This window comes from Rhizophagus irregularis, chromosome 17, assembly GCF_026210795.1.
Source record: "Rhizophagus irregularis chromosome 17, complete sequence".
In the NCBI taxonomy this organism is placed as follows: Eukaryota; Fungi; Glomeromycota; class Glomeromycetes; order Glomerales; family Glomeraceae; genus Rhizophagus; species Rhizophagus irregularis.
The window spans coordinates 4,244,191-4,258,436 of record NC_089445.1 but is presented as its reverse complement, the minus strand read 5'-3'; the positions used below and the strand labels follow the sequence as shown (position 1 = coordinate 4,258,436).

At 27.3% G+C, this 14,246-nt stretch overlaps 4 protein-coding genes across 4 annotated transcripts; 2 read left to right on the top strand and 2 right to left on the bottom strand.

The window, feature by feature from the left end:
- Positions 1 to 515: 515 nt before the first annotated feature.
- On the bottom strand, positions 516 to 1,626 carry OCT59_009612 (uncharacterized protein; the record flags this gene model as incomplete). The annotated part of the gene is made up of 6 exons (XM_066133700.1): positions 516 to 697; positions 789 to 873; positions 952 to 1,047; positions 1,128 to 1,406; positions 1,491 to 1,522; positions 1,593 to 1,626. 6 exons carry the CDS (start codon positions 1,624 to 1,626, stop codon positions 516 to 518), a joined length of 708 nt encoding a protein of 235 aa, XP_066000116.1.
- An 811-nt stretch (positions 1,627 to 2,437) lies between these two features.
- Positions 2,438 to 2,740, bottom strand: OCT59_009611 (uncharacterized protein; the record flags this gene model as incomplete). The annotated part of the gene is made up of 1 exon (XM_025325111.1): positions 2,438 to 2,740. The coding sequence occupies one exon, from the start codon at positions 2,738 to 2,740 to the stop codon at positions 2,438 to 2,440; it is 303 nt and encodes a 100-aa protein (XP_025182806.1).
- Positions 2,741 to 4,455: 1,715 nt separating this feature from the next.
- On the top strand, positions 4,456 to 5,703 carry OCT59_009610 (uncharacterized protein; the record flags this gene model as incomplete). The annotated part of the gene is made up of 5 exons (XM_066133699.1): positions 4,456 to 4,492; positions 5,264 to 5,289; positions 5,356 to 5,425; positions 5,500 to 5,550; positions 5,642 to 5,703. The coding sequence occupies 5 exons, from the start codon at positions 4,456 to 4,458 to the stop codon at positions 5,701 to 5,703; spliced, it is 246 nt and encodes an 81-aa protein (XP_066000115.1).
- Positions 5,704 to 13,568: 7,865 nt separating this feature from the next.
- On the top strand, positions 13,569 to 13,787 carry OCT59_009609 (uncharacterized protein; the record flags this gene model as incomplete). The annotated part of the gene is made up of 1 exon (XM_066133698.1): positions 13,569 to 13,787. One exon carries the CDS (start codon positions 13,569 to 13,571, stop codon positions 13,785 to 13,787), a length of 219 nt encoding a protein of 72 aa, XP_066000114.1.
- Positions 13,788 to 14,246: the final 459 nt, after the last annotated feature.

The following is a 14,246-nucleotide window of genomic DNA, read 5'->3' as shown; positions in this document are numbered from 1 at the left end:
ATGAAATATGAAATAGAAACAAAATAAAAAAAAATAAAAAAATTAAAACGTCAAAAAAAAATTGACAGTTTTTAATTAAAATTAATAAAAAAACATTTTTTTTAATTAAAAATATTAAAATTGACATTTTTTTAATTAAAATTAATAAAAAAACATTTTTTTAATTAAAAATGTCAAAATTGATGTTTTTTTAATTAAAATTAATAAAAAACCGTTTTTTTTAAATTAAAAAAACGTCAAAATTGACATCTATATAATTAAAAAAATTTTAAAAATTTGTTTTGTCAATTAATAATATCTAACTTGACATTTTTAATTAAGATAAATAAAAAAGTGTTTTTTTTTAATTAAAAACATTGAACTTTGATGTTTTTAATTATTAATTAAAATAAATAAAAAAAACAATGTTTTTTAATTTATTAATTAGAAAAGTACGTTGTTATGATCAAAAAAAAAAAAATTTAATGATCAACGAAATTTAAATCTTACTACTAATCTGCTGTTGCTGCTGACTGTCAATCTGTTGCTGTTGATGGTCGTTGCTGGTTGTGCTGGTGATCATCATGCTGATGGTCATTATCGTCATGCTGATGGTGCTGATGGTCACGTTGATGGTCACACTGATAGTTGTGCTGGTGGTTATTATTCTTATGACGAGGTCTTGTTTGCTTATTCTTATGAAATCTTGAATATTCCCCTAGATAATAAATAAATAAAATAAAATAAATAAATAAATCAAAAATATATATATATATGTTTTTCACAATAAATATGTATATATTATTTACGTTTATTATTAATTATTGAGCGCATGATCTCTTTGATAGCCCAGTCATTAGCACATTTGGGGAACGATGGATTTTTATCTTTAAACTAATATTATTAAAATATTATTATTAATATTTTTAATAAAATCTTTCAGTTTGATTTAAGATAAACCAAAAGCTTTACCTTTTTGATAATAATTAAAACTTGTTTCATATCCTGATCAATCCACTTTTTCTTTGAATCTAAAAAGCCAGTTTTAATTAAGTCACGCAGATCACTCTATTAATCAAAAATTAAATATTAATACTAACTAACTTTAAAATAAGAACTGTTACTAATAATTTACATATTATACTTACACGATATCCTTGGTAAATCCTTTTGTCTAAGTGTAGTATTTTACAAATATTTTTCACGCTACCAGGTGGCTTTACAATACCGCGAGTTGATTGATTGTGGGTTGAAAATTGACCATGGGTTAAAGATTGAACTTGAGTTGAAGATTGACCTTGGGTCAAAGATTGAACATGAGTTGAAGATTGATTATGATGACCGTGATCATGAATAGTTGGAGTTGAAGGAGTAGGAGATGGTGATGATGATGGCGATAATGATGACACTGGTGATGTCTCCCTTCTCTGAGATTATATTTAGTTTACAAATTCATATAAAAAATTAGATACCAATTTTAATACAAATCTTTAAACTAAATTATAACATACATGAGTTTGTTGTGGACCTCGTAAACTTTGAACTATTGTGAATGAATAATTCATTAAATAACTTTTTAATATAAACAATTTAATAATTTTGTATAAGTATACCTTGACTGTGAGAATGGTTAGATTTTCTTGACATTTTTTTTTTTGGAAATAATAACACGAAAATATTGTGAAAGATACAAGAAAAAAATAGCGAAATCGCGTATATATATATGTATTACTTGTGTCGTTGATCAGGTTGATGACACATTTAAATTAGCAAAATTCTTTATTTTTGACATTTCTTTGATAAGAACGCCTTGGACTTTTTCCTAAAATGAATTGTAAATAACTTTTTTTTCCTAAAATGATACGAAAATGATCCTTTTTTCCTAAAACGAATTTTTCTATTATGATTCTTTCTGAAAATAAGAATACTCCTGAGAACAATGTTTCCAAGAGTGAATCTTCTGATAATTTAAAATGTAACCCCTGAGAAGAGTTAAGAAAAGAGTTGGAAGAGTTTCTCATGAGAAAGAACGAAAATATGTTCACAAGAATATTCTTGGAATGATTGTTCCTAAAAATGTAAATGGTTAAAATATTCTTCACGTTATTTTTCCAAATATATATGATCCTAAGATGTATATATATTTAGTTTTTTAGTCAGTACCTATAAAATAAAAAAAAACATAAACATGAGTGTTAAAATTTTTGTTTAACTTTAATAATAATAAAAAAATTCCGTGTAAGACTTTACAATCGAACATGGAAAAGTATTTGAAAGGTTGTGTTCCAGAAATGAAATTAAAAACGTTTGGTATTCCAGGAAGAGGCGATTGAACAGAGAATTAAAAAATCTTATTGAAATTTTCAATAACCCATTTCAAGTATTTTTTTAACGTCCTTATTATATATACTTAAATATTTTCATTTTTGTTTTCTATATTTTATCTCGTAAATTCATATTATTCCACAATATCGTTATCTGTTATGTACCACTTCAGTTGTCTTATCTCTTTAATTCTTTTTGCCTCTTCAATTGTTCTTGCCATTCTAATTCTTCTCGCCTCTCTCGTTCTTACCTTTCTGTTCGCATCTCCAATTGTTTTTGTTTCTAATTCTTTCCTCTCTAGTTCTTCTCGCCACTCTCGTTCTTGCTTTTCTTTTCGCATCCTCTCTTGTTCTTGCCTCTCTAATTCTTCTCGCCACTCTCGTTCTTTCCTCTCTAATTCTTCTCGCCTCTCTCGTTCTTGCCTTTCTTTTCGCATCTCCAATTGTTTTTGTCTCTCTAATTCTTCTCGCCACTCTCATTCTCGTCTTTCTTTTCGCATCCTCTCTTGTTCTTGCCTCTCTAATTCTTCTCGCCTCTCTCGTTCTTGATAATGGTGTAGTTAGCCGAAAAATTCAGCCGAAGGCGCAGTAAATTTTCGGCTAACAACACCCAGCCGAAAAAAATTCATGTTGATCTTGAATATTTTATTGGTTCAACATCTACTATTTTCGGCTGAATATTTTCGGCTAAATACACTTTTTTTAAATAATAGTGTAGTTGGCCGAAATATCCAAATAGCAGTCATTGCTCATGTAACCTCCTAATTCACTTTATTATGGTCAATAGCACCCTCTTCCAGTATATAATACATTTGTAAAGTTTAAAATTAATCTAAACTTGTTTAATTGGCTAAATTAATGATTTTCGAATCCATAATTCTGGCCGAAATTTTCTTAATTCTGTCCTAAAATTGGTTAAAGTTAAAAATTTCAGGTAAAATGTAACATCGTATTTATACAAAATAATCTTCAAACTAAATATGGAATATATAACTTCTTGTCAGTCTCTAAGTCAGTGTTTATTGAAATATTTTTTCAAATGCTTTTTGTTTTTTGAGTTGGATCTTAGCTAAAAATTAGTATATTAAAATAAGAAATAATGCAAAAAACTTGAAATTTGTCAAATATAGTGAATAATATAAGACATTAAATTAAAACAAAAAAAAATAAAATAAAAATACTGTATGTATATTTTCAAATACAATTCAAATCCCTTAAAAAAATTTCCCTTTTTTATTTTATTTGTATAATTGCATTGTAAAATTTTAATTATTCTTATAGTTAATAAACTATTCATTAATTTAAAGAACAATTAGTAAATATTAAAAAATTTCTTTTTTATAATCAAATTACTAAAAATCTAATATTGAAGTATGATTGGACGGAAATAAATGAGTTAAAAATAACAAATATTTTTGTAGTTTAATTTAATTAAAAAATAATGCACTGTTCAAAATAAAGTATAGACTGTATAGTAATGTTATGTACTTTTTGTTTTCTATAATAAATAAAATATTGTCATTATTTCATATTGACTGCTATTTGGATATTTCGGCTAACTACACTATTATTTAAAAAAAGTGTATTTAGCCGAAAATATTCAGCCGAAAATAGTTAGATGTTGAACCAATAAAATATTCAAGATCAACATGAATTTTTTTCGGCTGGGTGTTGTTAGCCGAAAATTTACTGCGCCTTCGGCTGAATTTTTCGGCTAACTACACCATTATTCGTTCATGCCTCTCTAATTCTTCTCGTATCAATACTTTTTGCCGCTTCAATACTTTTTGCCGCTTCAATTCTTCTTGCCTCTTCAATTCTTCTCACACCCTCAATTCTTCTTGTATTCCCGCTTCTCTTGATAGTACACTCTTCTCCAATATTCTTTTTATATTTTGTTCTTTATTAATATCATGCGAAGAGACTTCATTAGCATCGTTATTATCCTTTTTTGAACATCCTTTCACAATCTGAAATATTTCATATTCTTCTACGGAAAAATATTAAGCTTCTCTAATTAATTTTTCATAACAAGAAGGTTTCTTACAATAACTCTGATCATAAAAATTATTTCCATACAATATACAAAGTCACAATTACCGAATGATGGACCATAATTAGGATTATTATATATATATACCCTATAAGAAATATGTATACGGAAAGGACACGTTTTGTATACATTTTATGTACGTTTCTATAGATTCCGTATACAAATTCCGTATATTTAATAAGCAATTCATTTTTGAACATTTTTTAAAAAAACTGATGTATACGAAATGTATACGGAAAAAATTAATCATACGGAATGTATACGGAATTTTTAAACTTAATATTTTTAGAAAATAATTTTACAAAAATCTCGTATCATAACACGAGATCACGTGATTGTTTATTGTTTTGTTATGATACGTTTTTTGTTTTTATATAAACCCTTACTTTGATGAGTTTGATCTTCCGATCTTCCTTTCTGTCTTTCCCTTCCTTCTCTTTTCTCTTGTCTTATTTTTGTTATTTTTTCTAAATTTTTCTTCTTTTTTCGTCACCCCCCCTTTTAAAAAAAAATTTTTTTTTCGTACCTCACTTTAAATTTTTTTTTTTCATCACTCTCTCCTTTAAAAAAAAATTTTTTTTCGTCACTCCCTCAAAAAAAAAATTTTTTTTTTGATTTTATTCTTTTATTCCCACTCTTCTTTTTTTTTAAAAAAATTTTCTTCTTTCTATTTCTATTTCCTCTTTATAAAAAATTTTTATTTTTCTAACTTTGACGTCCTCCCTTTAAAAAAAAAATTTCTTTTTAACTTTCCTAACTTCGTTACTCTCTTTTTAAAAAAATATTTTTTTTTGATTTATTCTTTATTCCCCTTTCTTTTTTATTTATATTTATCTCTTTTTTTATTTCATAGGCCAGCAGATTTTTTTTTGTGAGAAGACTCAGTTTCTTTTTTCTTTTTTTGTAGATCAGTTTGGGAGTCCTTTCCTTTTTGTAGGATTGTTCAGGATTTTTTTCTTTTTTTAGGTCAGTTCAAATTTTCTTTTTTTTTTTTGTAAGTTGGGTTCAGATTCTTTTCTTTTTGTAGGTTGTTTCGGTTTTGTTGCTTCAGAGTCTTCTTTTTTTGTAGGTCAGTTTTGGATTTATTTTGTTGTTTTGGTTTCTTTTTCATCAGATACTTCATAATTCTTTTCATTTATGTAGGTCAGACATTCTGGAGTTCTCTTTCTTTTTTTGTAGGAATACTGACCTTTGGTGACTTGGACGATTGCAGATACTATATGAAGGGGGGTTTTGTTTCCAATTAAGTTAGACGTTCTTATGTTTCTTTTTTTGTTTTTTTTAGGTTGTTTGACTCCAAATGAACCTGAACTTATAGATAATTTTGGTTGCAATAGGTGGTTTTAATAAGGAGGAATTTTCATAATGTATTTGTATTTTGTTTATTTTTTATTTTTTATTTAATTTAATAAAGTAAAATTAGATTTATGTAAATATAATTATAGTAAACTGTAATACAAATAGTAAATTCAGTGACCAAATCGTATAAATTTCGTGATAAAATCAGTGATCAAATCATGTAAATTCCATATGAATTCCGTGCAAATTCCGTATCCAAACCATATTTTTAGTGATACGGAATTGTGCATTTTTCCGTATCCTATTATGATACGTTATTTCTAAGGAAAAAAATCGTATAAAAACTTTATAAAAAACGTATCCAATTTTTTTATAGGGATAGCATTCATCTCATCTTCTACTCGACTTAAAATAAAATTTTCAATATACTAATTTTTTAAAAGAAAATATAAACTGAAACTATTTATAGTATTACTGTGACCTGAAGTAGGTTTCCATATAATTGGTTTATATCCTCCAAGAATTTCATTACTATAATAATTGTTATAGTATCAGATTTATTATTACAAATCTCATGAAATTTTTTAGGTGAAAACCCATCACGTGAACCACGAAGAATTAATTTGAATTCGTATAAATTTCTTATATTATCAGTAATTCCTAATTTATCAATCCATCTCGAAATTAATCCAACATGTTGAATTGTAATGATCCTTGAATAAATACTTTTTGAATTAATTTCTTTTGTTATCATCAGTTTTGATTTGTTATTTTGTCGATAAATAAAATTTTTAATTAATTCTTCACGTAATTCTTTTGGTATGATTTTTTTATATGGATATACTTTATCTATAAATTCTTTAGGAGTTAGATTATAGAATTTAATAAAAGGAATAAATTGTTGTAGAGTATCCTTCAGAACATTGAAATCATCTTTTGAATAACTCGAAGGATCTAAAGAAAGTTCAGGATTCTGAGCAATACCCCATTTAAGAACATGTTCCCAAATTTGAATATCATCCATTTGAATATTATCGTTTTGAATAAGAGAAATCAAACATTTTTTTTGAAAGTGAAGTAAAATCAATTGAATTAAAACTTTTTCGGGTTCTTTAGACATCAATTCCATACAAAAATTTTGTAATTTTAAGAAAGAATCGTTATTAAAACTTGTTTGATATATTAAGTTAAAATTTTGTTTTTTTATTTTCAATCAAAAATAATCGTAAGTGTGTGATTAATTCCTGAAGACTAAGTTCACTAGCATTAATCAAAATATTAACAATGTCTGAAGTATTATATTCCTCTAAAGAAAGTCTTCCGCCATATATATATATCTTAAAAAAAAAATTAATAAAAAAATTAAAATAAATAACCAATTATAATTCAGAATCTTCAAGTTATCCTTACCTTAAGATGATTTCTCCGTAAATACGGAGAACGACAATTTAAATAACCATATGAGCACGGAATATTTTTACATGAGGATCATCACCAACTTCAACAGTAGTATCATAAATTCATAATATTCATTATCATCTAAAATTTCATGTAAATTTTAAGATAATTTTTGTTATCATCCATTACAACTGGAGTTTACTTCAAATGTAAAACGCCCAATCGATGATCATTTTTATACTTGGGAATTTCCGGCTAAATTGGCTAAATTAAAGTGATGGATTAATTTAATTGGTGCAGGTACAATGCAGATGTGGTTACAGTTACACAGATACAATTCAATTCGTACCAACGGTACACCTGTATCATTTATTTACTTTTTTAATTGGTTTATATTATTGAATTTTTTTTGTAGTAAACTTGGATTTATGCAAAAGATATACTGTAAAATTATAAATTTTATATAGTATTAGGCTGTCTGCTTCATTTTTTAACTATAAATTAAAATAGAAATCGTAAAATTATTTTTTGGTGCAATTTACATTGTTACCAAATATAACGTACGTATATGGCGGCGCATGTTACCAAATGTAAATTTTTTCTGTGCAATTACTTTTAATTTTTATTTAAATTATCTAAAATTTGCATGTATGCCTATAAGAAATGGGTTGAATATGTAGCAGACGACTTAAAAACCAAAAAAAAAAAAAATTTAAAACTATATTGTTGCTGCTAAGAGTGAGCTTTAATTTATTATAAAAAAATTTATGCAAGCCATAAATTTAAACTGCAATTTTTGTTTTACTAAATTTGTGGCTAAAGTAACGACTAATAATATTACCAGTTTGTCCTGAAATTTTAATTCTTGTTTATTAAGAACAATATTACAATATTTAGTATATTTTATATAATTTTTTAGTCAGGTACAAGCAATGTAAAGCGGTTTTAAAACGATATTGAGTATTATACATACATGTATAGCCTCCGAGGTTGTATAATATAATTGATAAAATCTATACAGTATAGTTGCAAATTAACTATACTCTGAGTATAGAAATTTTTAATGCTACAATGCTATTATACTTTATAAATTTAGTACATGCCATTAGATAACTTGATAGACTTAGATGTTCAATAAAAAAATTTTTTAAATTAAAAAGTTTTCCTAATCACATTTATTATTTATTTATGCATTTTTAAGTAAAAAAAATCAAAATTCAAAAATAATCCATATAATAAAATAACAAATTCAGCTTTAGTTATTTATTACGAAAAAATAGAAATATGAGTGTTAAATTTTCGGTTAACTTCATAATTTATCATCTAATAATCCCGGAAGACATATTGGACGCGTCCTGTTCTCTACAAAAAGAAAAAAAATGAAACGTTAAAATGTTTCTTTAAGTTAAATCCCAATTAAATCTTCTATTGCAATATAGTACCCAAATTCTCTAAGCAATGTTGCTCTTAACCTGTACCTTTCAAGGTGTTCAGATAGGAGGCTTCTACGGTTAAAAAATTAAAAGAAACGTTAGTAAAGGAGAAACGTTAGTAAAGGTCCTACTAACGTCCTTTAACTCTCAATTCCCAGCGACTACTTTCATTCAAAACCAAGGCCAAAATCTTCGTTCAGACGTTCAAGTAGGTATTACAAAAGTAAAAGGACAAAAGAAATGCTAATAAAGTTTATTAACGTTCCCTAGATTACCACTTCCTAATTCCTACCTTCCATTGAAACCGATCTCAAGTTCTGAAGTCAAATATCCAGGACGTCCGGTAAGTACCTACAAAATAAAAAGAAATCATGAAATTTTTAGGTAGATTGGTGTTTTTTTCACATATATACAAAAAAGTATCGTGAGAACTTTGTTTTTGCATATTAATTTTAACAAAAATTTATTTAAAAAAATATAATACTGTACATTTGGAAATTCTAATGAATGTACAGTATATTGGCGGTCTTCAGAATTCATCCTTTGTATTTTTTTTTTTAAAAAAAAATTTCTAGCCTATATGTAGTTAGAATCTTATCAAAGAAAATATTCAATATGAACAAATTAATTGTTTTCCATTATTCAAAAAAAACTTTTATTACATTTTTTTATTAAAATAAAATAAAATAAAAAAATGAATTTTAGATTTCTTCGAATCGAACTATAGTATACGTAATTTTGTCTCACAGATCTACATACAATTAGGTCAGCTTGCAGCAATGACGAACATTAATTAGTGATATTCATAATATTCATTCATATCAACACCGCCAACATTTAATCTGCATACACTAATTACTAGAACACGCATATGTATTCCCTTATTAGATAAATACAACTAACTATTATTGTAACTAAAATGAAAATTAATGAATCATTTGAAACATGATGTATTCCAAAAAAATACTAGTTACTTGATACAAAAAATTTTGTGTTCGATTTATTCTTGATCAACCTTTCATAACGAAAAAATCATAAAACTACGTAATAATTTTGAATCTAAAACTTGGTTTTGAAAATACTTTTTATTCTAGTATTATTTACGGTTACCGAAAATTCTGAATTACGATCAGAATGAAAGATTCAGAAGATTAAACATACGCCAATGATGATCAACCGCCTTAGCAGTTTAGCAGCTTTGATGTATGATTATAGTATTACATCACTAATCAATTTAATATAATTTTATATAAATATGGATCGTTTTTGCTTTTCAAGAGAATTTTATTATCCGCAAATATGCTTTCCGATAGCATAGAAACGAATGATTTTTTAAAATAAATTTTAGCCGTATTTACTCGTATATTCGTAGTTCGTTTTTTTTTATATTCGTTTTTATTTAAATTATTTAAATCATGCAAATGAAGATTTTAAACGATGAACAATCAAGTTTGTAAGTGACAACAAATAACTATTTTCACTTTTAAACAAACTTCCTAGGCAATCATAACTCACCTCGACAATCGTATATCTAAAAATCCCACCGCTATTCTTAATGTTTCGTCATCAAGGTAATTGTGAATTTTATGTAAGAAAATGTAAAAGTATAGATTTTGATTAATTTTTACTTTAAAAGTTTAAAAGACGGTTCTGGTATGATGAATTATTACGGTCACTCGACAACCTATCAGAAAAATAACTTTTCTAAAGTATTATCAATACGTGATGATATTATATAGGGAATTTATTTTATATTCTCCTTCACCCCGAAATCGTTTAGTCGTTATTGTTACTGCGGCAAAATAATAATAATAATCATTCCTTACGCACATCATTATATTTCATGTTTTTCATAGGTTAATAACTTTTTTTTTTTTTTTGAAAAAAAAAAATAATAATTATCAACTATTCTTCGACATTCATTTACATTCATCAAATAAAATATAAAATTGTTTTTATGACGAGGTTCCATAATATTTAATCATATTTGATAAATAGATTATTAATTGTAATGAATCAATATATAAGAATATGTATTCATATATTACATAATAAAGTATATGATAAATTTGTGAATGTATTACGCATGTCTTATATACATTTTCGGCTTTTCCTTTTTTTCGTATCAACAATAAAAGCACTTCGCGAATTATTGGGGTGCGCTGTCAACTAATTAAATCAAAACTAAGTATGGTTTTATATATAAAAATTTTATTAATAAGATTTTTATTGATCAATATGATATCAAATTCGGGAATTTTCTTTGTCTTTTATTAGAAAAATCCCCAAGATTTTAAAATTCGATAACTTTTGGGATTCAATAAATATTAAAATTTAAAGAATACTCAATAGCTTAAAGAATAACATACAGTAATATCTCGCTTTTTCGAAAAAAATACTAAAGAAAAAAAATTTTATCTTATGGAAATGTATTAAAGAGTAAATATTTATTATTGTCGAAACTTAAATAATTTTTTGAAACAAATGAATGATTTATGATTATGTAAGCGTGGCCCTACTGTAAACTGTATAAATAAATTTCACGTGATCATATAAAACCGCGCCACAATTAGGGTTGTTATGATGATGACAAATGACGTCAATCATTTGGTATTTGTTATTAAAAATTTCCATTAACTTAATCTAGACACGATGGACGTGAAGCTAAAACATTTTCGTATTTTTCCCACACTGAATAATAAAAATGGGCAAACCACCACTAGTGGACTACTAGTGGTTCAGACTTTTGAAGGAAAAGATAAAAAAAGATGAAAAGGGAACGTGAAAAAGATGAACAGGAAAGGAGGAGGGAAGCAAAATGGAAAAATAAGGATGAAAGGAAGGAATGAAGAAGATGAAAAAGAAAGAGAAAAGAAGACAAAAGGAAGAAATAGTATACCGATATATTGTTATTAAAGAATATCTACTATTCATTATCTATTGTTATTAAAAATAAAATCCCAAAATTTTGATCTATTGTTATTGAAAAATCCCCAAAAATTTTTTATATATATATACTATACCGATCAAAAAAATCCTAGAAATTTTTTTATACCTATCTATTGTATTATCTCATTGGCGTCAAGATACGACTAGGAATAATGGCGGTTGTATTTGCGTATTTGTGTTTGGTTGGTGTTAACCTCTTTGGCACCACAAAAAAATTTTTACTGATTTTTTTAAAACAATTTTCATGCTAATAAAACTAATATGATATACACTAAATTTTAATTTTTTCATCTTAGTTTTAAGTCATATATAGAGGTCATAAAAATGAATATAAAATATTTTTAATTGACAGCAAGAATTACAAAATTAAGATTTATAGAGATGGGCGCCACTGCAATTGATGCATGATTTACCGTAGTAACACCACCAATTTTATAATTAAAATTTCACCCCACGTGACCGGTGACAGTTAAGTGGTTGTGAAAAAAATAATTTTGTAAGGCAAAAAAAAACTGTGTCCCTCAGATAAATATAAACAGTGAAAACGCGGTGGGGTGTGATGCCGGTGATGAATATTATTAGGTCACGTGGGGGTGAAAAATTTAGGGCCATCCTTAACCTGATCCACCGGTCCAGATGCTTATTCTGGACCAGTCAACTTTTGATTGGCTAATCAGCCCTTTTATTACATAACTCCGGCATAATTTATTTTATCTCTTACTCTTCCTATCTTTCACTCTTTCTCTATTCTTTTTTGTGGTATGTTAGTACTTAGTATTTCATATTTCATTTCAGTTTGTATATTTTAATTTTAATTGTATTTATTGTAGTTTTATGATAATACTAAATGTTTTTTATTTTCTTTTTGAAGAGTTTTATGATATATTGATATTATTCTGGAAATCAAGTGTTTTTTTTTTAAGTTTTGGGGTTAAGCAAAGTTGTTCAAAAAAGGTTGTAAATTACACATTTATAACAAAACTTTTAAAGCTAATATAATACTATTACTTTGTACTTTTGTTTTGATATTAACGTTAAAATAATTTTAATAATAAAATTACAGTAAAAAATAATGTAAAGACCTTTTTTATAAAGTTATATATGCAATTTTACTTATTTATTAATAAAGTTTAATAAAATGCATACCAAAGTACAAATTTTAAATAACATATTACTTTAAAATGGTAGTATTAAATGCTTTAAAAAAAGGCATTTCGTACCTTTTTTTTAAAAAAAACGCGAATTGTTTTTTTTTCCAAGACAAATGTTACACAAAACAATCTCATCCAATTAGATTTGCTGGTCCAGGATAAGCATCTGGACCGTGGCCCAGGATAAGGATGCTCGTCCAAAAATTTAGTGGTGTTACTGGGGAAGTGTTGATACATGTATGGCATCACGTGCATGAAACCACAGCCCATCTCTAATCATGTTACTTAAATTTTATTGGTTAATGATCACGTGATCAGGTTTATCGAATCATTTTTACTATAGCTATAGAAAAATGTTTTTCTGGACTCTTTCCCACAAATTCCTGGAACAAAAATTTACGAAGTTGGACGTTTATTTTTTTAAATATTACAAATAACTTTCGTTTCCACTATATCAGAAAGAAGTTTGCTCAACACCTTACTTTTAAATTTTTTAAGTTCTTAACCTTTAAATATAATTTTTTTATGTCCTTTACCTCTTTGAAATATTTTCTTTGCAATTACTTTTTGTCGCTCTTCGTGTCTGAAAGTTAGGAACAACTTAAAAAATGTTGGGTTTGCGGCGTTCATCACCACTCCAAAATTGGGAGGTTCCGTTTACACAAAGCAGTATGCATCGCTCAAGATGCTCGATTTTATCATCGCCAAATTGCTCGTCAAACCTCAGCGGAAGGCATAAAAGCCAATGAACACGTTAAAAAAGTGCATTCTAACCGGCTTGGTATTGGCTACACCGTTACAACGTAGTGCACTATAACAATCACCCTGAATTAGTCAGATTAAACAAAACTCAACGTTTCGCTAAAGGGAAGAATAAAGTCCCTGACACTGCACCTTACACAACAACGACCGAACACGTATATTATAAGGAAGACTCTAAATTGACCTTTGATATCGTACGTTCTCCTCAACAAATCGAAAGATGGAACCGTATCACCGTAGTACGATTAATACTAGTCGTAAAAAATTTTTTACTGGACGCAGTCCTTCTAATCGTTTCATTCCTCAACCTGCCATGTTTAAACAAATTCAACATGTTCCTGAACGACATTATCACGCCCTTAACAATAGGGCATCTGACCCTTATAACAACGCTTTAAAGAATTACTTACGTGGTCAAAAAAGATGGTTACGCAGATAACAAACTGAAGAAACCATTACCACCTTTACCTATTGGTATCCAGGGAGATCCTCGTATATACTACAAAAATACGTACAATATTAACTTCTTTGACTATAAAGTTAGACGACGTTTCGACGTCAGTTTCATTCCGCAATAAATTATGGATATAATCGTGCTTTGCAACTTTATCAATTTGCGCAAAACCATCGACCAATAATCGTCGAAGATCTTACACACCGAGTAAATATACTAAATGGCAGATACATTATACCTGCAAAATCTCGTCTCTTACTAAACAAACCCGACGTCTATTTACGAAGAACTCCACCACCTGATAATGGATCGCATACACCTATTCACGATTCATCACACGTTCCGTACCGGATACCCCACGAGAGATCAGGGATGTTTACTTCACCTCCGCCGACTCCAGTGCGTCGATAGTTCTTTACAATCTCATAAAAACAATACCGGACC